The sequence below is a fragment of the Populus trichocarpa genome, chromosome 19 (assembly GCF_000002775.5).
Source record: "Populus trichocarpa isolate Nisqually-1 chromosome 19, P.trichocarpa_v4.1, whole genome shotgun sequence".
NCBI lineage: Eukaryota > Viridiplantae > Streptophyta > Magnoliopsida > Malpighiales > Salicaceae > Populus > Populus trichocarpa.
Window position 1 is genome coordinate 4,242,536 of NC_037303.2, and position 24,441 is coordinate 4,266,976.

At 31.0% G+C, this 24,441-nt stretch overlaps 4 protein-coding genes across 7 annotated transcripts in view; all 4 read left to right on the top strand.

The window, feature by feature from the left end:
• Positions 1-10,476, top strand: part of LOC7469854 (uncharacterized) — a 33,604-nt gene extending 23,128 nt beyond the window's left edge. For 2 of the 4 annotated variants that reach the window (XM_052449433.1, XM_052449431.1), the window contains one exon: positions 10,151-10,476. In XM_052449433.1, the coding sequence (XP_052305393.1) occupies positions 10,151-10,218 (68 nt within the window). In that variant the 3' untranslated portion in view covers positions 10,219-10,476. Of the gene's footprint in view, positions 1-6,991; positions 7,318-7,416; positions 7,592-8,241; positions 8,423-8,510; positions 8,592-8,794; positions 8,903-9,605; positions 9,879-10,134 lie in introns of all 4 variants that reach the window. The other 2 variants (XM_052449429.1, XM_052449430.1) reach the window with 2 other exon arrangements.
• LOC7469853 (uncharacterized) overlaps positions 1-10,584 on the top strand; it is a 51,941-nt gene extending 41,357 nt beyond the window's left edge. Inside the window, exon 9 of the transcript XR_008058183.1 lies at positions 10,320-10,584. The gene's annotated coding sequence lies outside the window, so the exon portion shown is untranslated. The remainder of the gene's footprint in view (positions 1-10,319) is intronic.
• Positions 10,585-15,584: 5,000 nt separating this feature from the next.
• Positions 15,585-19,904, top strand: LOC18108223 (uncharacterized). Its single transcript, XM_024591407.2, has 8 exons — positions 15,585-15,848; positions 16,149-16,478; positions 16,580-16,754; positions 17,222-17,402; positions 17,489-17,569; positions 17,802-17,909; positions 18,665-18,934; positions 19,581-19,904. Exons 2-8 carry the CDS (start codon positions 16,178-16,180, stop codon positions 19,677-19,679), a joined length of 1,215 nt encoding a protein of 404 aa, XP_024447175.1. The 5' UTR covers positions 15,585-15,848; positions 16,149-16,177; the 3' UTR covers positions 19,680-19,904.
• A 1,128-nt stretch (positions 19,905-21,032) lies between these two features.
• LOC18108224 (uncharacterized) lies at positions 21,033-23,988 on the top strand. Its single transcript, XM_006371084.3, has 5 exons — positions 21,033-21,529; positions 22,208-22,258; positions 22,519-22,652; positions 23,407-23,507; positions 23,603-23,988. Exons 1-5 carry the CDS (start codon positions 21,149-21,151, stop codon positions 23,785-23,787), a joined length of 852 nt encoding a protein of 283 aa, XP_006371146.1. The 5' UTR covers positions 21,033-21,148; the 3' UTR covers positions 23,788-23,988.
• The last annotated feature ends 453 nt before the right edge of the window (positions 23,989-24,441 follow it).

Consider the following 24,441-nt stretch of genomic DNA (forward strand, 5'->3'; position numbering starts at 1 on the left):
ATACAAATTCTGTGATGCAGGAGCTATTCAATGAGACTAGAAAGTGTCGATAAAATTCAGGTTGAAGAAGCCATTCTAAGACAACTCAACAGCTCATTTTACACAAATATTCCTTCTTCATACATGGAAAATATTATAGATGGAGTGGTCCCAGCAATTGGACTTGATTTTGAAGAGGAGAAAGATCTTTACATTGTAAAGGTATCCCTTTTGCTGCATACCGACTCTTGGTAGTGTTTTTCTTATGTTTTTAATTCAATTTGTCACTAACTTTTCTTCCTTCAAGCAGTTGTCTGATAATACACGGCCAGATGCAACTGTTTTATGCAAATGTATTGTGGTGGAAAATAAAAAACTTCTGCTCTACAAGGCAGGTTTTGTACCACTTATAGTCTTGTCCTCTCATGTTAATTTGTCATATTATATGGTAGAATTAATTTGTTTCTGGTAATTTGCGCTTTATCAATGTTACATCGTGTAATCTGACACCTTCTGAATGAGCAAAAACTATCTAGTAGATGATCCAGGAGTAAGAGTTTGGGACTAAGAAGTTTGCTCCACCTGTGATCTCAGGTTCGAGCCCTGTGGTTGCTAATATGATAGCCACTGGAGGCTTACATGACCATTAACTTTAGGGCCCGTGAGATTAGTCAAGGTATGCGCAAGCTGACCCCGATACCCATATAATAATAATAAAAAAAGATTAAAGGAGCCAATATATAATCAAATTATAAGATTTTTATGGAGGAGATGGATTATGAGTTGATAACCCAAAAAGATTTTTTTTTTCAAAGAAAAAATCAAACACAAAATTAAGCAGCTAAAATAATCCATCAGGTTAAAAATTTGATCTCGAGCAAGATGATTTTTTTTCCATTTTGTTTTGCTTTTTAAAATGGTACAATATTCATTATTCATTCCAGTCAGAACAAAATAAATCAATTAAAAACCTAAAATTAAATCAATTAAAAAAAATTTCTCGAGCTTTGATATATATATTTTTTAAATCATTAAAGGTAAAAATCACTTTCATTTATTTTTTTTCTTAAAATGAAATTCATAAACATCAAAATTAAAGTGATCAATGTCCGGAATCCGGCCACCACAAGAGTTTTTTCTCTGCTAAATTTTTTTGATAGCTTTTTTTCTCTTCCCTTAAGATCCAAGAGTTGAAACGTAAAAGAGAAATTGGAATGAAGCAAAATATCAAAAATACTAGGGAGCAAATATTAAAAAAAAAAGATTATATGGATTAAAGTGTAGTTTTATGCGCACCTGAGTTGTATATATGGGAAAAAGGTTGTTAATTTTTGTTAATGTCAATTTTAATCCTAGTTCTTTTAATTTTATTTTTACAATAATTAAAAATTTAATTATATTACCTTTATTTAATTCCGGAACAATCTCTGACACATTAGACAAGGTATAAATTTAATAAACTTTATTTGCCAAATACTATTTTCAAGTTCTATAAAATATGTCTTTGAAAACTGCGGATTTTATTAATAGAACCTATTTCTTGTGGCAAAAGTGATGCAGCAAAAGGTACTGTGAATTTACTCTTTTTTCCTTGGCAAAAACATGGATGAATGGGTCTCGGAGGGTATAATTGTATCTTCACGGGATTCTTTTGTCATTTTGGAATTGTTAAGAGGATTTTTCATTTTTTTTCAAATATTTTACACAGTAAAATTATTTGAATACCCTTAAAAGCAACAACAACAAAAAAAGCTAACTGTGGTCTAGGGATATTTTTGGTTTTTTACTTTTTTAATTACCCAGTTCTTTTTATAATCAAAAGCTTTTCTGTAATTTCAAAAATATATTTTTATTTTTTTTCAAATATTTTATTATTTGAATACCCTTAAAAGCAGCAACAACAAAAAAAAGCTAACTATGGTCTAGGGATATTTTTGGTTTTTTATTTTTTTTAATTACCCAATTCTTTTTATAATCAAAATTCTCATGGCTATATGGTTTTTCTGTAATTTCAAAAATAGATTTTTATAATTATTATTTAAGCCTAGAAGTAATGTGTTAATTAAAAAAAAAACAACTGATTAGACATGTGGTTTACTACAATGGTAGAAATCTTGATTTCATTGCGTCATTCGATTCCTCTTGATGTATGTCATAAAAAAAACTCATAGTAGCCCTTCAATTTATTTTCTTTTTAGATTTAGCTCTTGTTCTTTTTATTGTAATTTTTTTATCAAATTGTTTCAAATTGAAAATTATTTTCAATTTTATCCTCCTTCAATTTTTTCATATCTCAAATTTGGTCCCTATTCTTTTTATTGTTATTTTTTAGATGATTTATAAATTTGATTTTTTTGTTATTTAACTCTTCAATTTTTTTTTCTATCATGTTTGATCCTTATTTTTTTTATTGCTATTTTTCTGCTTGGACAAGTTTTTTAGATTGATTTTTTTTTATTTTATCATTTAACATTAAATTGATTGACAATTGAATTTCTTGATTGAGTTTGGGTCTGAGATTTCACGAGTTATGATTTTGGTTATTCGCCTAGATTTGCTTGGTTTTTCATATTATTAAATTAATCGAACTTATTAAACCCGGTTGGCTCAAAGACACAAGTCTTGAATTTCTTTTACTTCTATAGAAATCTTAGCGTCGCCTTATCTTTATTCTTCTTACATCCTTTAAAATTTGTATTGGCCCGTGACATTGCGTCGGCTACTGATATAGGTTTACTCGGGTTATTTTTTTTTTGTTTTTTTAAATTAATTTTTTTCGTCTTCGGCCTTCGATATTTGGTTCATTATAATTAAGTTTTTTTAATTTTTTATATGGGTTTTATGGCTTTATCACGATCTCACACCTTATATCGTAGGTTTCACAGGTTAATCATTGCTAATTCGGGTTGGTCTAATATATCATTGTCTCAGATTTTTTAAAAAAAAATATATGTCGCTTGATAATTTTGAATTAATGTCTTTTTAGTGCTTTAATAGTTTTGAAGTGTTAATATAAAAAATAAAAATTATATTTTTAAATAAAAATTATTTTTAAAAATATCTTTCAAAGCTAAGTGATTTGTAGCAATCCATGATTTTTTTTTTCTTGCCTAAGCAATTTGCTGGAATAATTATCTATGGACTTGATGCCCCACCACGAACTGACCTCTAACTCCAAGACGCCTCTCTCTTTTCAATTCTATGTTACTTTTTAAATACTAAGCATGACACAAAGGAACAAGTCGCAAAGTATTTAAAGTATTTTTTATTTGCTTTTTATATATAGTTTTTATATGTTAATATTAAAAATTAAAAAATATAAAAAATTATTATTTTAATATATTTCCTATTAAAAATGACTTTTAAAAATATAATGTATCACACTATCTAACACTGCTTCGGTAGGCTGAGTTGTTTAAGTGGAAGTCTTCTTTGATGGGCTGAGTTGTATTATATACATAGATTATTTATAATTTTACCATATATATAATTCTTTTTATTTTTTATTAAATAATAAATAGTATTCGAGCTAGAAATCCTCGAATAGATACTTAATCTAATGTTTAAAATATAAATATTTAAATTTTTTATTTGATAGATAATAAATAATATATAAATATAACACAAATTCAATTCAGCCATATCTATTGTCATCCTGAATTTTAATAGTCTCACAATCAACTATTTAAAAAATTTCAAAATGTTGGGAATGATGGCATTAAAAAATAAAATAAAAGGCATCATTCTTTCATTATCCCAAGATATAATACAATATTATAGATTGGAACAGTAAAATAATCATTTTATCTTTATTTTATAAAATTATCGAATTAATTTTTTACTAGGTTCATTTGTTATTATCAAATTGATTAAAGGTAAATAAGTTTTTTTTTATTTTTTTAGTATAGTAAAATGATTGAATTACCTTTTAAACCAAAAAACAAATTAAATTAGCTTCTAGGAGCTTTTCAGTCATTTAATTTATTTTAGTACAGTAAAATGATAAAATTACTTTTATAAGCATTGACTACAAAACTCACTTTCAAAGGCTTTTTTGTCTTTTCAAGCTAGCTTTTTGTTTATTTTCAAGTTGATTGAGAGACTATTTGTTATTTTAATAAATATAAAATATTATTTTAAAAAAATGATTGGCAAGTGAGTAAGTAGGTGATGCTCGTACTCTTTAGGCGGTGCATGAGACATTGTTAAGTGTCCAAACACTATCTTTCATGACGACATTTAAATCGACATGATATCCCCTCCATGTCTAGGTAGCTCATGTAGCCAACAAGCTTTAGGTTTGGCACCGACAACTTTTTTTTTTCTCTTTCCTCCTCAAGTTTTACGCTTGACTTTCAAATTTTCAAAGCAGTCTTTCAATTTATTTTTCCTTTAGATTTAGTTCATGTTATTTTGATTATTATTTTTTTAATTTAGAATAATTTATAAAATTAGTTTTTTTTCAATTTCACCCCCTTCAATTTTTTTATATGTTAGATTTGGTCCTTATTTTTTTAATTACTATTAGTTTTATTTAAGATAATTTTTTAAATTAAGGTTTTTTACAATTTCATTTTTTTTTAGTTTTTTTTACTATCAAATTTGATTGTTATTTTTTGGTTTGCTTGAAATTATTTGTTGCTAATTCAAATATGTTATGTAGATATGCATCTAATCACACATTTGTTCTTTTCAAGGGTTCTCTCCTTTTCGGATTTATGTTGTATAGACATGCTATCCTTCGTAACTCACCAATAAATATTTGACCTCTCAACAGTGACTAAATACGGTTTCTTTAAATTTAATAAAAAATTGACTTTCAGTTTGTTTGCTAAAAAAATAATTTTCATGAAAAGTTAATTTCTACAGTTGAAGAAAGATGAAATTATCAACAAAAAATTTTAAATTTCATAAATTATTTTAAAAAACAAATAATAATTAAAATAATAGGGACCAAATCTGACAGATGAAAAAGTTGAAAGAGGATGACATTAAAAAAAATTCCAATTTCATAAATTATTTCAAACAAAATAAATAGTGATAAAAAGAATGAGAACCAAATTTGATATATAAAAACATTTTAAAAAAAAGGATAAGAGAAAAAATAAATAACAATAAAAAGAATGAGAACCAAAGTTAATATAAAAGTCAAATTAAATCAAATTCTAAGGGATGAAATTGAAAAACAAATTCAAAAAAGAATTAAAACAAAATGTATAGCAATTAAAAGATTGAGGATCAAATTTGATATAATCAACAAATAACATGATAGTTTTATGCGCAGCTGAGTTGTATATATGAGAAAAAGGTTGTTAATTTTTTTCAATATCAATTTTAATTCTAGTTCTTTTAAAGGAATATATTCAAAAGCACTTTCCGACCACAGTTACACCAACCAGTGGTGACAGTGTGATAAATTTCTTAAAGGAATCCTAAGATTGAGAAGATTAGAGAATTTGTTTGTCGTCCAATTTGATAAAAGATCGATCAATTGCTATATTTCATGTATTTTCCCGACTTTTAGTATGGATGAAATACTATATTTCATTCTCAAATAAATCGAGAAATTCTATTAAAATACAAAAATAATAAAATTGAAAGAGTAAGTTATTTTTTAGTATCCTAATATCATATAATATTTTACAACTCAATCTCCATCACATAAAATAAATATTAAAATATAATTTATTTTTTAAAATATATTTCCAAACTCAATATTTTTTCAAGTAATTAACAAGAGAGCTAGCCTTGATATTTTAGTTTTTGTTAAGTAAATCAAACCCTCCTAGTTAAGTATTACCATAATTGACTGTGTGTGTCCCCTTCCCTCTTTATTCGTTCTTTATATATATATATATATATATATATATTTTAAAAAAGAATAAAATGGATGTTTGGGATTGAGAGTAATTGTTTTTTAACGTATTTTTTATTTAGAAATATATTAAAATATTTTATTAAAAAAAAATATTTTTGATATCAATATATTAAAATGATATATATATTAAGAAAAATTAATTTAAACTAAAAAAAATAAAGAATTTTACATTAATTGAGTGTTTATGTGTGTCCCTTTCCCTTTTTATTCGTTTTTGGTATATAGTAAAACAAAATAAGATGAGTTTTTGAACGGGAGTAGTAATTGTTTTTTAAAATGTTTTATATTTAAAAATATATTAAAATAATATTATTTTATTTTTTAAAAATTATAAAATAATTAAAGAATTTCACTTTAATTGAGTGCGTGTGGGTCCCTTTCCCTCTTTCTTGGTTTCTACATTCATTCGATTCGATCTCCAAATTTATCCTGTGATGCCCTTCCTATTGCCAAAGCATTGTACAAAAAAGTATTTTGGATGATATTTTACTATTTTAATTGTCTAAAAACAATGATTTTTTTTAAAAAAATTTCACAATAAACTAGAAATTTATGGGTTATACATATATTCACTCTGGTTCTTCATTTACTTACTAGTAGTAGTAATGCTCAATAAGGGATTCATAATAATGCTCTTCTTATTTTTTAAAATATTTATTGTTCAAATTCAATCTTTATTTATCTTCTATAAATATTTTCCTCCAGTTCTTTTCCCGCTTTATTCTTTCTTTCTTTCTATATGGTTCTATATATACATTCTCGCATTTGTGTTGTAACAATATAATACCTCCAGAACAGAGCTGCTGTTGCACGATCAACAACAGTTTTTAACTCTCAGGTATGATCGTCCCTCTACTGCTTTAATCATACTCAGTTTCTTCATTTTTGGGTCTTAGTTCTTAGCTTAAATAAATCATTATTACTAAAATGATCGACTTAATCAATTTATTGCAACATTAGTTTATCTGGGTTGTTTCTTTTTTCTTTGTAATTCATGTTGTGATCATCTGTGACTGGATTTTTCCTTCTTTCCTTCTTTCTTTTGGGTTCTTGAAATATCAGAATTTCTTTTCTTTTCCTGTAGGTTTCTTTCTGCTTTCTTGTTTCAATAATGTGTTCTTTTTGGGCAGCCAGGCTACATACGTTTCCTGTAAATTTGATGGCTTACATTCCTCCACACAAGCGGCAGTCCAAGGATGTGAGAAGGGCATCCCCGATTCCAGAGACACCGCACCCTCAGTTTCAAAGAAATATGAATTTGAGAGCATCCACTTCTCGTAAAGATAAGAGTGGAAAGATTGTTTATGCAGACCATGCCATATCTAAATGGTTTGCTGTTGGCTTGGATGATGATGGCCAGTTTCCTCCTTACATTCATCTCGAGCCGATTTCCTTGGAATATGTTGAGCGTAAAATTGGAGAAAAGCCTCTTGTCTTGGTGAATAGCATTGTAACTGAAGGTTCGTGTTCCATCCGTATTGAAATTTTTATAATTTGTGCTTCTGTTAGTTGCTTCTGCCTTTTATTGAAACCTTTGTATTAAATTTCATGCAATTTAGAGGATAGCAAACTGGTAAGGAATTGCTCCAGAAGTCCATGGGAAATTATAGCGGAAAATGTACAGCAAGAACTACTCTCTTCTTTCGAAATCTTGAGGAATGAAATGGATGATCAGGGTTCTGAAAAAGTAAAGCCAACATTGGTTGCTCGATTGGGAAAAATTATTTTTCATGGGTGAGCAATCCAACTTCTCTGTATAGTTATTGCAAATTGAGTAAATGTTAATTGGAACATCATCTTTTTTCCAACTTATGGAATCTATTATGCAACTGAAAATTGATTATGTTGTGAAGTTGCCCGGAATTGTCTCAGTTTGTTCTCTTTGTAGTTATTCCTGTTGCATTCCAGCAGGAAGCTTCCTGAAATAGGCATAGAATTCTCTAACTTTTTGAAGCACTGTTGGCATAGAATTCATGAATTTTGAACCGTTATAGTCCTTTTGGTGTTCCTCCATATTGGACCTCGACTGGAGTTAATTGGTGTTCTTCCTTATGAACTTGGACCGTATGATTGTATCTCAGTTAATATTTTGATTTGGTTTGTTTCGACACTTTTCTAAACCACTTCTTAAGCTATTAATTTTCTGCCACACCTGAGTGTATCATACGACTTGTTTTGCTCTAGTGATTACTTTGATCGCTGCCAAACAAGTTTTGCTGGTGCTCCTAGTAGCGTAGATATTGTTGACATGCTTATATTAGAAGCGATAACTGCTTATGTTAAATGAAATTCATATTCTCCATCAGTGCATAAGAAGCATGTTTTATATTTCAGTTATACAAGGATAAGCAAGCAAGAATTGTTATACTATTTCTGTGATGCAGGAGCCATTCAATGGGACTAGAAAGTGTCAATAAAATTCAGGTTGAAGAAGCCATTTTGAGACAACTCAGAAGATCATTGCATACAGATATTCCTCCTTCATATATGGAAAATATTATAGATGGAGTGGTCTCAGAGATTGGAGTTGATTTTTTGGTGGAGAAAGATAGTTACACTGTAAAGGTATTCCTTTTGCTGCACACCGACTCATGGTAGTGTTTTTCTTATGTTTTTAATCCAATTTGTTGCTAACTTTTCTTCCTTCAAGCAGTTGTCTGATAATACACGGCCAGATGCAACTGTTTTATGCAAGTGTATTGTGCTGGAAAATAAAAAACTTCACCTCCACAAGGCAGGTTTTGTACTACCTAGAGTCTTGTCCTCATGTTAATTTGTCATATTATCTGGTAGAATTAATTTGTTTATGGTAATTTCATGGACATTGTGTAATCTCATGGACACCTTCTGATATTCACCTATGGATTTAAGATGGTTTCCACTTTTATACTTTTGCTTGTTCGTGGTGTCGCATTAAATTATAAAGATTTCTTGTAGGTTAAGCTAAACCATGTGCGCCAGATGGTCATAGATGTATCATGTCTTGATAAGAATCTGGACCTCAGGCTAATGCTTTGCACCAGCAGGATCGTAACAGCTCTAACTGTAAGTTAACATCAGAAATTTAGCTACAATCACACTGCATGATCGTTAGACGCTCATTGAAGCATGAAGTGTCTTGGGCTCTGCCCAAACCCAGCAGAAACTTGTTAGTGAGAAAACTTGAGCAAGCTTCCTCCCTTTGTATTTTCCTCCAATTACAATCTTAATTGTGTCTAGCCAGTGCTTTCTCCATTTCAAAGAACGTCGTGATGGAAAATAGCAAGTAATCTTTATCCTAGAAATTAGTTTGATCACACCTAGAAGAGAAGATATGTAAAACAAGCATTGAGTAGGCTTGCACTAGCGAGATAGGTTAACAAGACTAGAACGAAATTTAGAAGGTTAAAACCATATTCCTGGATATTGGTCTTTCATGCTTGAAAAATTAATGATTTTCATAGTTGGAACAATGATTTCCCTAAATTTGCATTAGAGATTTTCATCTAGAGTCTAGACAGCGCAAAGCTGCTAGTGAGTAATTTATTTCCAGCATGAAAATTTTAGTTTATTAAGCAGAAGGCAATGATTTGGGATTTTGCTACTTGGTAACTAAGCCAGATTATTCTTCTGATAATCATATATACTGCTTAAAAGATCAAAGCCAAGAAACTTCATTGTGGTAGACATATATTCTGTTAGAGATATAATTGGAATTTAAATCCTGATAGTGACGCTGTGGAGTGACTGATTGTATCAATCGATGCAGGATGAGGAGATGAATAGCCTTAGAGATCTGATCAATTCTGCAGTTCTAGATTCAGATATGAAGGGTGGATTAAGATGGCCTCTGGGGGAGGAGGCATCTTCTTGTGGTAGATACAGTGTCATTGGGGTTTGGCACAGAGTAACCAAAGCCTATAAAAGTTCATCATTTAGGCTGAAAGCAAGAGATGCCGATGGATACGATTTTAGGACTGGAACTGGGGAAACTCTTAGAGAGATTTATCTGAAGTTGAAAAGAATTGTTTCAGAAATACAGGCAAGTTCCTTTATTGGTTGACTTTTCCCTATGCCTCCTTATGTTGCTTTGGCTCATATAAAACTTCTAATTTGTGAGCTTTCTAAGACCCTAATGAGAGCATCCAGAGCTGACAGATTTGTTAAACGCCTCGTCAGTTAGTTGCTCTTTATTATAAATTATAAATTTCCAGATTCATGCCTGTGTTAAGCTGTGCTTTTAATATCTTCTAAAACTTTTTTCTTGTATTTAAAGCTGCTTTTGTTGAATTATGAAGGAACCGGGAGCTGAAGGTGATTCAATCTCCAAAATGCTCGAGGACAGCTTAAGACTGATATGGGACAAGTTCTTATGCTGCTAACGGTTTCCAACATGATCATTCCAATTTTAAGTCTCTTTTCTTCCTCTTCAGCATGGAAAGGGGGAGAGCCCCATCTTGTCTGGATCCTATCCCATCACGAGGCGCTGTTTGCAAGTCCGAATTCTCTCCTCTCTGTTAATTCTAGGCTTCTTAACATCTCTTTTTCTTTCTTTCTTTGCTTTGCTTTCTTTTTATATTTGGATGGTTTGAGTGTTAGTTTTTATAATTAAACTTGAATCAAAAGATGGATTATTGTAATGGAGTTGAGAATATGATTAATTACACACTATCTGATCTGAAAAATATCAATGGAGACGGTATTAAATATCTATATAAGAGATGTAAAATAAAAGGTTTTTCGATCCATATATTGTCACGATGCATCTTCTATAAAAAAGGTTAATGAATAAATACTTGTATTGGTTTGCACACAAAGAACCATATGTTCCTTATGAGATCATGATAGAAAGGATGGTTGAATCAACTTCTAGTTCTAGCAACATGCATGAAGATGTAGATGATAATATTAATCGTTATAGGAGTATGATTATGGATACAATAAAAATGAATCAGGATTATACAAATATATGTTCAATTTTAGATGAAAAACAAAATGCAGACGCGGCTAGGTTTTTTAAACATTTGAAAGATTATGACGATTTATTATGGGTTGGGTGCACAAATCAAAGTAAATTATCAGTCATTGTACAGGTGTTCACCATCCAGTCAGATTATGGGTAGAGTGAAGCCGATTATGAAAAAATCACTGAATGGGTAAGAAGCATTTTCACCTGAAAGGAATAGGTTAAAAGAAAACTTTTATGTTATTAAATCCATAATGGAACCCTTTGACCAAAGGATACAAAAAATTAGCATGTGTTTAAATTTCTGCATGTTGTACTATCTTGAAAATGCAGAATTGACTTAGTGCAAAACATGCGGGTATGCTTGGTATAAACCCATAACTAGTAGGGGAAGAACTCTTTTCGCATAAAGAAAAGTAAGATAATTCTCAAGCACATAATATGACATCATTCATATAATGTGGTGGATGAAGTCATGGTGTACATTTCTAATGGTGAAGCCTATAAACAATTGAATAGACTACATCTTAAGTTTTTAATGAAACCATGGAACATACGTGTTGGGTTATGTATTCGGGTTATTTTGTACGCTATATTCTTGTTGGTAGGTAATATTAGGGATGAGCAAAAAAATCAAAAAACCGAGAAAACTGGAAAAAAAAATAACCGAAAAAATCAAACCATGAAAAAAAACTGATTAAACCGAATAGAATTTAAAAAAAAAAGAACCGGTTCGGTTCGGTTTCGGTTTTATAAGCCTAAAACCGAAAAATCTGAACCGAACCTTAACCAAAAAAACCCGAAAAAAAAACCGAGCCAAACTAGAAAAAAACCGAGCTAGTCGGTTTGAACCGGTTTTTTTCCAAAATAACCGAACTGAACCGAAACCGGTCGGTTTGAAGCGGTTTCGATTTTTTTTCAAAAAACTGGTTTTGGTAACTTTTTTTATATATATAAAAACAGAACAAAACAAAAAATAATCACCCCTAGGTTATACTCACAGTTTACAACTTGCCAGCGGGAATGTGTATGAGGCCGGAGTTCATGTTCTTATCTACGGTCATACTCTGTCCCAATAGTCGGGATAAGAATATAGATGTTTGTCTTTAATAGTTGATTAATGAGTTGAATCAAATGTGGTCATTCAGGACTTTGATGTATGATGTCTCGAGAAAACAAAGTTTTCAAATGAAGGCAGCTTTGATATGGACTATAAATGAATTTCCTACGTATGAGATGGTTTTTAGTTGGAGTATACTTAGAAAATTAGTATGTCCATACTATATGGAAAATAAAAAAGTCTTCACCATACTAAATGGTGGTAAAATGTTTTTTTTTTTCACTGGAGGTTCTTGACAACTGATCATAAGTATAGAAAGAACAAAAATGACTTCTTTGTAAGTAGAGTTGAAAGGGATTTTGTACTGTCGGTACTATATGGTGAAGAATTGTATGACATGGATGTGAAGGGAAGACAAAGGACAACATGAAAACTAGAATGAATATACCTTTTTTTTATTATTATTATTATTATCGTAAGAACATGAAGTAGATTTATGATAGGTCACGAGTCACAAAGCCCACAGCTAGCTTCATCTTAGATAAGAATGCACAGTTAGTTGTCTACCAATAGCTTAAGAGTCTTTATTTTTCTGATGGATATGCTTCAAACATATCTAGATTGGTGAATTTGGATAATGACATATTATATGGAATGAAGAGTCATGACTACCATGTGTTTATACAAATACTCATTCCACTTGCTTACCGAGATTTATTGCTAAAAGGGATATATGATGCACTAACATAGATTAGTTACTTTTTTAGAGATATATAATTTAACAAGTTGCAAACTTAACATACGAAAAAGATTGAAATGAATATAGTCCAAACAAGCTGCAAACTTGAGATGATATTCTCTTCTTATTTCTTCGACTAAATGGAGCATCTACCTATACATACACCGTTTGAGGCAAGCATTTGAGGCCCTATCCAATACAAATTAATGTATCCATTCGATAGGTTAGGTGTTACTAATGCATCCTAATTAAATTTCTATTGTATTTTAAAAAATAAAAATATTTATTTAATTCCATGCAGATATTTGTTCAACCTTATAAAAAAAAGTTAAAAATAAGATGCATGTTGAGACTTCGATATGCAAGACATATATTGTCAAAGAGATGTCAATATTTATCTAATACCATTTTTAGTCTCACTTAAGAACAGGAATCAACTGCATTTCAAGGCATGATGATGATTGAGAATATAATTATATGTAGTGAGGAGAAGATACTTAATAGAAATACCACCACCATTCTAACGGTTTTCCGGTGTATATTTCAATCTACCTTTGACATTTTAAATGCCTTGAAATGTCAATTTATAAACTCAAATTATTTTTAGACAAATTACTATAACATTGTGAAATTTAGGAATTGTTTATTGTTTTGTATAATATTTGGATTCTTTGGACACTATTAATTTGGTTTGATGTGTGTTTTTTTATTATGAAATGATGTGGTTAATTATTTGTGTTAAATTGTGAGTTTTTTTTAATCGTGATTTTTTTTAACATTAAATGTTGGTTTATGATTTATGTTTGGGTATATGTTTGATTTAGCATGAAATTTGAATATAAATTCATGAAATTAATAAGATTTGTGTGGATGATTCGTGTTATTTGGTTTTAAGTCAATAAATGATTAATTGTTTTAAACTGATATCACAGTCAAAATAGTCTTGATAAAAAATATTTTATCCACGTCTTGCCAAATACGTCATTCGTCGATGTGTAATTTTAATGGCCGGAAGACAATTTAGCAATTAAATTTGGGTTCCCAATATTTTTCTACGCTCACATGTTTAATATTTGGAATTGTAACCTACACGCGAGATGCTTTTATATATTAAAAAATTGGTTCCCTTCTACAAAAACAACAACAAAAAATCTTTTTTTCAAAAAATATAATTTTTATTTAAATTGCATATGACCAAGTCTTTCAAAAGTAGATTATATCTACATATTTTTTTTATATAAAAAAATCATTTAAAAAATAGTTTTTACTTTGCATGTATTTTTTTTGGATTTAATAACTAGTTTATTAGAGCCATGAGAATTTGATCTATATTTTAAAAACACCAAAAAAAAATTATTTTGTTTCTTTCAAAATCATTAAAAAATTATGTAAGATGTTTTCCCAATTTTAAATCAAAGAAGCCCATTTTTAACTAACAAGAGTCGTCACACATGTTGCTCAAAATGCACGGCGGCTCACACACCCCAACAACTTTTTCAAATTTAAAATTGTTATTTTAATGTAAAATTACATTATTACCTTACCATCAATCAAACCTATTAACAAAAAAAAACTAAGGTTAAAAGATCCCAATACCCCTGATCCCAATTAAATTTCTTGTATTCAAGGAACTTGTGTAATTTCACTATTTATATATAAAAAATGAAAATACTGAATATCCTCGCCCTAATTGTTTTGATTTTCTTATTTTCGATGGTATTTTTGTTATTTTACTTTTCATAAAAATATGAAATGGACTAAAATACTCCAAATAAATCTATAATAACTAATGTGTTATATGAAAAATATGAAAATACACCTAATTCAAAACAAGCATTTTTTTTTTCTTGGAAGACCATAGACGCCACTTCACTATTATAGTGAATAGTGGATTGTGTCTATGGCTATAGGAAAATCCCCTTTCTTTTTAGTTGTTTTTTCTATTTGTCTTAGTTTTAGGTAGTGTTTGGTACGTGGACAAAGATGGACTGTATATGGTAATTTTTTTATGAAGTTGTTTAATACACCTTTAGTCAGTATAAAAATCAATTTTTATATTATCCAAGGCTATTCTAGTGGAGAAATTTATGTCTCATTAAAAGGGTTAGGACAAGCTTGTTCAATTCTTTGCATTGTAAGGATAAAAATTAATTATTATCATAATTTTAAATTTTAAATAGAGGGCTGATCCAGGACAAAGTCCATGTCATGAGGCGGGTTGACCATTGATTTAAGTCAATATAAAAATAAAAACGGTTATTATCACGGTTTTACAACCCGACTCAGAGTTGCCTCGAGAGTTTGTCATTATGTTTCAACTTGCTTTTTATCAAAATTTGAAAAAAATTTGCTTCAATTTATTTATTTTTTATTTTTTTGAATTGTTTTAATATGCTGATATAAAAAATATTTTTTTAAAAAAATATTATATTAATATATTAAAAAAAATAATTTAAAAAACAATTATTATTACATTTTTAAATTCATGCAAAATAAAGTTAACAAGTAAAATTTGGATAACAAATTTTGTAGTCCCCATTGAAGAAAACCCTCCCAGTAAAGTTAATCAAGCCCTCTGAGTGTACTTCCTTGATTGAGTGGGTGTCCCTTTCCCCCATTTATTCGTCCTTTATAGGAGGATTCATCCCACCGAGGAATGTTGGAAGAAAGAATGGAAACCCCCTGCTAGTGAAGTAGCTTGATTCGGTGTTTCTCTTGGGACAAAAAAAAAAAAAAAAAATAATAATTTAAAAATATAAAAATATATTAATTTGAAGTAAAAAAAATAATCTTTTTTAAAATTTATTCAAAAACACTTTTAAAATATAAAAATAAACATATATTTAAATATAATATTGAATATATTGTACTATATGATAGTACTATAAAAAAACAATATTAAAAAAATATTTTTCCACTCATTCTCCATTCGCAAATGAGATAACTAAATATTGAAATGCGAGTATTTCTTTTAAATTTTGTTCTCGAAATCAATTGTTTTTCCAAGAAACGAAGAGTCTTAAAATTTGGATGTCAAGTTTTGGACTCCCCACCGAAGAATCTTAAAAGAAATAATGAAAAGCTCTTTTCGAAGAAAACCCTCCAAGGGAAGTACTCACTAACTTGATCGAGTGTGTGGTCCCTTTCCTCCCTATATATATACATGCTCCAATTTGTGTTTTTACAATACAATACCAACAGAGCAGAGCTATAGTTACATAAACAACAGCATTTTTTCAACTCTCTGGTATGATCGTCTCTCTACTGCTTTAATCTTACTCTGTTTCTTTACCCTTTTCGTTTCTGGGTCTTAGTTCTTTGCTTCAGTGAATCATTTTTACTAAAATGTTTGAGTTAATGAGTTTGTTGTAATATATGTTTATCTGGGTTGTTTCTTTTTCTTCGGAATTCAGATTCTGATGTCATCTGCGACTGAATTTTTCTTTCTTTTGGCTTCTTGAAATAGCAGAATTTCTTTTCTTTTCTTTTCTTTTCTGGTAGGTTTCTTTCTGCTTTCTTGTTTCAATGATGTGTTCTGTTTGAGCAGTCAGGCTACATACGTTTCCTGTTAATTTGATGGCTTACATTCCTCCACACAAGCGGTATTCCAAGGATGTGAGAAGGGCATCCCCAATTCCAGAGACACTGCATCGTCAGTTTAAAAGAAATATGAATTTGAGAGCATCCACTTCTCATTTAGATAAGAGTGGAAAGATCGTTTACGCAGACCGTTGCATATCTAAATGGTTCGCTGTTGGTTTGGACGATGATGACAACTTTCCTCCTCACATCCATCTCGAGCCGATTTCCTTGGAATATGTTGAGCGTAAAAGTGGAGAAAAGCCTCTGGTCTTGGTGAATAGCGTTGTAACTGAAGGTCGGTGTTCAATCCTTTTCTGTTGGTTGGTTCTGCCCTTGAAAGGTGTTTGAGTTGAATGTTTTTATTGAAATTGTTTTATTAAATTTCATGCAATGTAGAGGATAGCAAATTGGAAAGGAATTGCTCCAGAAGTCCATGGGAGATTATAGCTGAAGAAGTACAGCAAGAACTACTCTCTTCTTTCGAAATCTTGAGGAATGAAATGGATGATCAGGGTTCTGAAAGAGTAAAGCCAACATTGGTTGCTCGATTGGGAAAATTTCTTTTTCATGGGTGAGCAATCCAACTTCTCTCTATAGATATTGCAAATTAAGTGAATGTTAGTGGTATGATATGGAACATTGTCTGTTTTTCCAACTTATGACTACTTTTTAGATGAAAGGACACATGAATTTATTATGCAACTGAAAAATTGCTTATGTTGTGAAGTTGCCTGGAAACGTGTCAGTTTTTCTCCTTGAAGTTACTTCCTGTTGCGTTGCAGCAGGAAGATTCCTGAACTAGGAATAGAATTCCTTAACTTTTAGAAGCACTACAGGCAAATAATTCTTTAATTTTGAACCATTATAGTCCTTTTGGTGTTCAGTGGACTTCTTACCTACTAGCTGTAGTTCTCTTTCTTGCATCAGTCCAAATGAAGTTAACTCCATGATATATTCGATGAACTAAGGGCAGAATCTAAGCTTTAAAGTCTTTTGTTCCTCAACATAAGACCTTGACAGTTAATTTGTGTGATGCAGGAGCCGTTCAATGGCACTAGAAAGTGTCGATAAAATTCAGGTTGAAGAAGCCATTTTGAGACAACTCAGAAGATCATTGTACACAAATATTCCTTCTTCATACATGGAGAATATTATAGATGGAGTGGTCCCAGTGATTGGAGTTGATTTTGAAGAGGAGAAAGATGTTTATCATGTAAAGGTATTCTTTTTGCTGCATACCTTCTTTGTGCTGTTTTCTTATTTTTTTTAATTCAATTTTTCATTAACTTTTCTTCCTTCAAGCAGTTGTCTGATAATACACGGCCAGATGCCACTATTTCATGCAAATGCAGTGTGCTGGAAAATAAAAAACTTCTCCTCTACAAGGCAGGTTTTGTACTACCTAGAGTCCTGTCCTCTCATGTTAATTTGCCATATTATATGGTAGATTTTGTTTTTGGTAATTTGTGCTTTATCAAAGTGACATTGTGTAATCTCATGGACACCTTCTGATTTTCACTTGTGGATTTAAGATGGTTTAATTTTTTTTTTTTTTTTTTTTTTCACTTTACCTTTTCTTGTTTATGGAGTCGCATTAAAGCATAAAGATTTCTTGTAGGTTGAACTAAACCCAGTGCGCCAGATGGTCATAGATGTATCATGTCTTGATAAGAATCTGGACCTCAGGCTAATGCTTAGCACCAAGAGGATCTTAACAACTCTAACTGTAAGTTGTACTGTCTCTCACTGATTCAATTCACTACAGCAATTTAGTTACAATCATACAGCAGGATTGTTAGACACTCATTGAAGCATGAAGTTTCTTGGGTTCTGCCCATGCCCAGCAGAAACTTGAAGTGTGAACTTGTGCAAGCATCCATCCTTGGTATTTTCCTTAAATTACTTTCCTGATCGTGTCTAAACAGTGCTTTCTCCATTTCAAAGAATGACATGATGGAAACAATTGCATTTGAGTGAAAGACCAAATAATCTGTATTCTTGAACTTAGTTTGATCGCTCCTAGAAGAGAAGATATGTGAAACAAGCATTAAGTAGGCTTGTACTAGCAAGACAGGCTAACACGTCTGGAACAAAATTTAGAAGGTTAAAACCATATTCCTGGGTATTGCACTTTCATGCTGGAGAAATCTAGTATTTTTATAGTTGGAACAATGATTTCCCTAAATTTGCCAGAGATTTTCATCTAGAGTCTAGACAGCACAAAGCTTCTAAGAGTAATTTATTTCCTGCATGAAGATTTTAGTTTATAAAGCAGAAGACAATGATTTGGTATTGGCTCCTTAGTAACTAAGCATCTAATATCAGTAAGTGTGGTTTCTTTCTTCCTATCTAATTAATCAACAGCCTAATTAATCTACACCCGGATTATTGTTCTGATAATCATCCTACTTAAAAAAATCAAAGCCAAGAAACTTCATTGTAATATAGTGACGCTGTGACTGATTGTATGAATCGATGCAGGATGACGAGATGAATAGCATTAGAGATCTGATCAATTCTGCAGTTCTAGATTCAGATATGAAGGGTGGATTAAGATGGCCCCTAGGGAAGGCGTCTTCTGGTGGTAGATATAGCGTCACTGGGGCTTGGCACACAGTAACCAAAGCCTATAAAAGTTCATCGTTTAGGCTTAAAGTAAGAGATGCCGATCGATTTGATTTTAGGAGTGGAGCTGGGGAAGCTGCAAGAGAGATTTATCTGAAGTTGAAAAGAATTGTTTCAGAAATACAGGCAAGTTCCTTTATTGGGTTTTACTTTTCCCTATGCATCTTTATGTTGCTTCGTCTCATCTTATTCTCCAGATATTTTGTTTCAGATTTCACTCCAGACAAAGAAAATATGTTCTGTCAGAACCTTCTTCTCTTTTTTTGTGTGTGGAGTAATGCTAGAGATGCTTAGTTTACTAAAAGATTTTTACTTGATGATTGTTGATTTATCCGTCTTGACATTCCATTATTATCATTATCTCACTAAATGTGATCATATTTCCACTTTGTTGCTTGAAAAACTTACCCTGCAACAATTTAAGTACCCTAGCATTACTCTCTCGATGTATTTTTGAGTGAAAAACATTTTGAAAAACAATTGTTATCATAGTTTTAAGCACCTCTTAACACCGCCCGCCCTTCAACACTGTCTTGTAAGGGAGAGCATCATCTATATATGTTCCCATTAATATAGATTTGACCTAGTAACTGATATAGATTTAATACCGCCAAGGGAGCTCGTAGGTTAAGCTGTGCTAAGTTTCAGGATTCATGCATGTGTTCATGTCATGCCGTTCCTGTTTGAGAACCATATTCGGTTCTTCATATTCGGTTCTTCATTTTCTAAACATTTTTCTTGTATTTAAAGCTGCTTTTGTTGAATTATGAAGGAACCGGGAGCTGAAAGTGATTCAATCTCCAAGATGCTCGAGGACAGCTTAAGACTGATATGGGACAAGTTCTTATGCTGCGAACGGTTTCTAACATGAACACTCTCCCGTTTGGAAGGGGGGAAAGCCCCATGGCTGGAACCTATTCCATCACGAGGCGCTGTCTGCGAGTCCAAATTCTCTCCTCTCGTTTAACTTTTCGCTTGCTTATATGTAATTCATTGTTTTCGCTTGTTCTTGAGGGTAAGGTCATTTGTGTGTGATATGAGGAGAGATGCTGGAAAAACAAAAAAACAAAAATTCTATAATTTCTTTACAGTTTTATTTTTTATCGTTATTTACATGCTTTAAATTTATTTATCTTAAAATTTAACCTTTTTCTTTTAGTTTTGATAGCAATATGCTGGATTTTATTTGAATTTTTGTAGTTCTATAATAAATTTTTATAGTTTATTTCCTGGTAAACTAATAAATAATTTTTGTCAAAAATCCAACCTTGATTCATAACTTATTTGAAATATTATAATTTTATCAAGATTGATTTTCATAATTAATTAATTTAGTGAATCGATATGATTTATTTTATAAATCAATATGCTTTATTATTCATTTTTGGATTCTTGTAAACCAAAAAGAGTTTTGTTTAAAACTTAATTTCACCTTCTGAATTTATTATCGATATTAGTTTTTATGGCTGTTTATTTAATTAAATCTTAGGGTTTAATATTCATAAAAAAAAATCAATTTTTTTTTTAAAAAATCAAATTTAGCAAAAAAGGCAAACCACATAAAAGTCACCGAACTTTAAAGGAAGTATCAATTAGGTCCCCATTATATTTTTTCTCAATTAAATCCTCCATATATTAATAAATTCTCAATCTTATTCTTTTTTCACTTTTAGATAACAAAACTATTACATAGTCACGTGATATCCAATATTTTTCTAAGATTCTTGCTTTGAATAGTGTGAAACTTATATAATATACCCTGTTTGAAAACACGATGAACCCGTATTTTTTAAAAATTCAAATATATATATATATATAGTTTTACTAAAAATTAATTTTTTTATATTTTCGGATCGTTTTGATGTGTTGATCTAAAAACTAATATTTAAAAAATAAAAAAAATATCATTTTAATATATTTCTAAACAAAAAAATTTTAAACTATAACCGCAATTATATTTTCAAACAAACTCTAAAATTCAAAATCCTCGTATGTTTTCGATAATCTATCATATCACATGATTTTCATATAACTTAACTATTGTGTTAACCTATGCTAATAAAAGGATATGAATAAGAATCTATTCATATATTATAAATTTAATCTCTATAAAAACTTGATTGAGAAACTAATTGAGATTAAACTTTTTTAAGATTTGAAAAAAAAAAGGAAAAAAAATTAATAATTATAAAGACGAGTCACCATTTTGACCCTTAAAATTTAAATATCGGAAAAAAGAGGAGTCTCCTCTGCTGCAGCCAAAACCAAGCAAGGAAAACAGTAGAAGAACTAACGGTTTAAGAGCTCAAAACTAACGGTTCTCTCAAAAAGTTCCTACAAATGAAACCCAATCTGCTGACTGCTGATTCCTTCCTTATTTTCAATTCCTTAACTTTGCTATCAAGGAATTCTATTCCATTTCCCAGGAATTCAATTCCACACCCCAATCACTTTCTTTCCATAGTATCCCCACACCCCAATTCCTCCAAACACTATCGTTTACTCCCAATCTGCTCCTCTTCAAACCCCGCTAGAAAGCAATCAAGTCCCGCCAACGAAGAGTCATTGAATTCCAATGTTGAAGTTCTTGGTGGAGATGAATTGGAGAGGAATTTGAATGTCCAAGTTGCGAATCCTGTTGTTCCCTCTTATATTCAGTCATGGACCAAGCTTAGTTTGAGCGATCAAGCTTTCTTTCTCTTATCTTTTATTGCTTTCACGGTACTGTCTCTCTGTTTTTCCCCTGTTATTAGTTTTATTAGCCTAATTTGGCATTATTTCTTTGTCCCATTTCTTGACAAATTAACTTAGTTTTTGTGTTTAGGATGTTTAACGGCTTATTGGGTATTGAATTCTTTTTTCTGCAAAGTATGTCTTTTGCGTCTTCTTGGGATTTGGGGCTTACTGGCTATAAATTCTTTGATGGGTCGTTTTTATTTTTGTGGTTTGTGTTAGAAAGTTGGGTCCTTTTCAGGTTTGGATCTGAAGTGCATTAGAGGCTTATGAAGGTGTTGTTAGATTGTTTAGAGTTTGGATTTGTATACGGCTTTTACTTATCTATTGCTATTCATTGATACCATGCTATGGTTTTATGTGTCTTCATTGTTGACTGAGAAATCTAGAGGCGCTGAATTGTTTGCGTAGAAGAACTACTTGACTGTGTGATGTTGGTGCAAATCAATCTATTTGTTAGGTATTTAGATTGTTTTTTTGTTCAACTTTGATAGTGCAGGTTCAGTTGAATCATCCAATCAAAATGATTGCCGTGTTGGTAAATATTGCAGCTGGACTGTGTTGTGAAACTAGAATTTCTTTGATTTGCAAAACTCACATTTGTTGCCAATGAGTGAAATTAGCTTTTTGATCACTGAAAATATGGCTTACTTTGATTGCTTGCAGACTTCTATAGCATTTACATGCCTTGTTGCTGCTGCCGTTCCAACACTGTTTGTAAGTTATCTGACTTTACACCCGAGTGCAGTTTTTATCTTTTTAACGGCATGTTTATGGTTTTTTGCTAGATTTGGTTCCAACCAATTGTTTTGCTGGCTGTATCTTTATTAAATGATATCCTTGTTAATACCTGCCGTGAAAAAAAAAAGTGAAATGTGAATCTCCATACATTTTGTCTGCAATTTAATTTTTATAGTGTTTTTCTGTTAGGTCTGTAATGGTTCTTTTTCATCTATTTTTTCCTCTCTGGTTGGCAGGCAGTGGGGAGAGCGGCAACATCTCTTTCAAAGCTAGCAGATACTGCTCGTGAGGAACTGCCCAGTACAATGGCTGCGATTAGGCTTTCAGGCATGGAAATAAGTGATCTTACATTGGAATTAAGTGATTTGAGGTGACAGTCAAGCTCTAACTGCAACTCTTTGGTTATCATTAATTCTGTTTCCTATTTTCTTCTCCTTTTCCAGTGGTCTGAATGCTGGTTGAGAGTATTTTGTATTAGACAAGCTTATATGCGAAAGAGTCTGCTTGCATCAGTTTCATGTGTCATGTCTCGTAAACAAAACATGGATTTCCTTAATCCAGTAAAAGGATGCTCTTTGAAACATGGATTTCCTTAACCCATTAAAAGAATGCTCCTTGAAATTGGGACAGTGACATATTGATGCGGGGGGAAAGTGACGAAGGTCCATGAGGATATATATATAGGTCCTTTAGTTATGTCTATTTATGTATGTTATAGAAACTTATACTTGTCTGATGTCTATTTGTGTGTGAACCTGCTGATGACAGCTAGAGAAATACTGGAACACGGAGTAACCAGAGGCATTCTATTAACTCATTAACTCACTTTGAAGAAAAAAACATACATAAGGAAGAGAGAAAATAAAATCCATGACCCATCAAAAGTGATAAGAATATTTACATCTAGGATTTCTTTCTCCTTCCTTGTGTTTGTCTCCTTCAAAATGAATCTCAAAGAGTAACCAGTAGGATATCATTAGTTACTTCTGAGCACCGTTAAATTTCTCGAATACCACAACCTTAACAAGATGTGCTATGAAGTCTCATGGCCTACAAGGATACAATTTCATTTTTTCAGATGCTTTTCAAGTACAATAATATGGTTTATCACAATTGAATTACAGCCAAGAGATAACTGATGGGGTCAATAAATCAGCACAAGCAGTTCAAGCAGCAGAAGCTGGAATTCGACAGATTGGGACACTTGCTCACCAGCATACTATTTGTAAGTTCCTGTGCTTTCTGCAATCTTTCCCGCTGCAAGTCATTCTTTATTGATCTCTACAGAACTGATGTTTTTGTCTATTATTTGACATCTAGCTATGATTCAAGAGAGGGCTAGCTTGCCAATCATTTCCCTGCAGCCCGTTGTTGCTGGTGCTGCAAAGAAGACTTCCCGTGCTGTTGGCCAAGCCACCAAGACCATCATGAATATTATTTCACGAGGAGAGTTCAATACGGAGGAGAAAGAAGATGGAAGTAGAATTGATAGGGTGGAAATATGAGAAGTCTGACGTCGTCTGGTTTGGACATGCAGGTGTCTACATATAGTAGATAAACCAAGTTGTCTGCTAAAAAATAATAATAATAAAAAAATTAAATATATCAAAAATTAAATAGTCTGCCTGAATAGTTCACTCTACGTGATGTTGCATTGCCCCCACACCATTTTAGAGACAATAAAAGGATGGTGTTCTTTCCGTTTTTATAGTTTGTTAATCCGATTTTACAATCCATTTTATTTTTAAATAGATCAAAATATTTTTAATTTGATTTTTGACAAAATGGTGATATTAAATGTTAATATTATATTTATATTAGAAAATATAACTAAAAGCTAGGAAGTCTTTTATTTTTTAATTAGTTAGGATATTCAAAATTTACCTTTTCTTACCAAATTTATTTTCTTAAAAAAAACAAAAATGGTTGTACTTTTTTTTCTTGTTGAGGAATTTTATTTTTCCAAATCATCAAAATAAACTATTTATATAAAAAATAATTTTAATTTTTATATATATCTTGTTTTTAACTTGAATTATTATCATTATTATTGTCGTCATCGTAAAAAATTCATACTTAATATAACTAAATTAAAATAGCTTTCTACACCTAGATATTAAACTAACCTAGACATAACAAATAATACATTCAATGGAAAT

What these genes read in the sequence shown, in the direction of transcription:
- LOC18108223 (XM_024591407.2), top strand. Translation starts at nt 16,178, where the DNA reads ATGGCTTACATTCCTCCACACAAGCGGTATTCCAAGGATGTGAGAAGG. An exon ending in GGAAAATTTCTTTTTCATGG is followed by an intron (nt 16,755 to 17,221) that starts GTGAGCAATCCA and finishes TGTGTGATGCAG; the next exon opens with GAGCCGTTCAATGGCACTAG. An exon ending in AAGATGTTTATCATGTAAAG is followed by an intron (nt 17,403 to 17,488) that starts GTATTCTTTTTG and finishes TCCTTCAAGCAG; the next exon opens with TTGTCTGATAATACACGGCC.
- LOC18108224 (XM_006371084.3), top strand. Translation starts at nt 21,149, where the DNA reads ATGAAACCCAATCTGCTGACTGCTGATTCCTTCCTTATTTTCAATTCC. An exon ending in CTGCCGTTCCAACACTGTTT is followed by an intron (nt 22,259 to 22,518) that starts GTAAGTTATCTG and finishes TCTGGTTGGCAG; the next exon opens with GCAGTGGGGAGAGCGGCAAC. An exon ending in TGCTCACCAGCATACTATTT is followed by an intron (nt 23,508 to 23,602) that starts GTAAGTTCCTGT and finishes TTTGACATCTAG; the next exon opens with CTATGATTCAAGAGAGGGCT.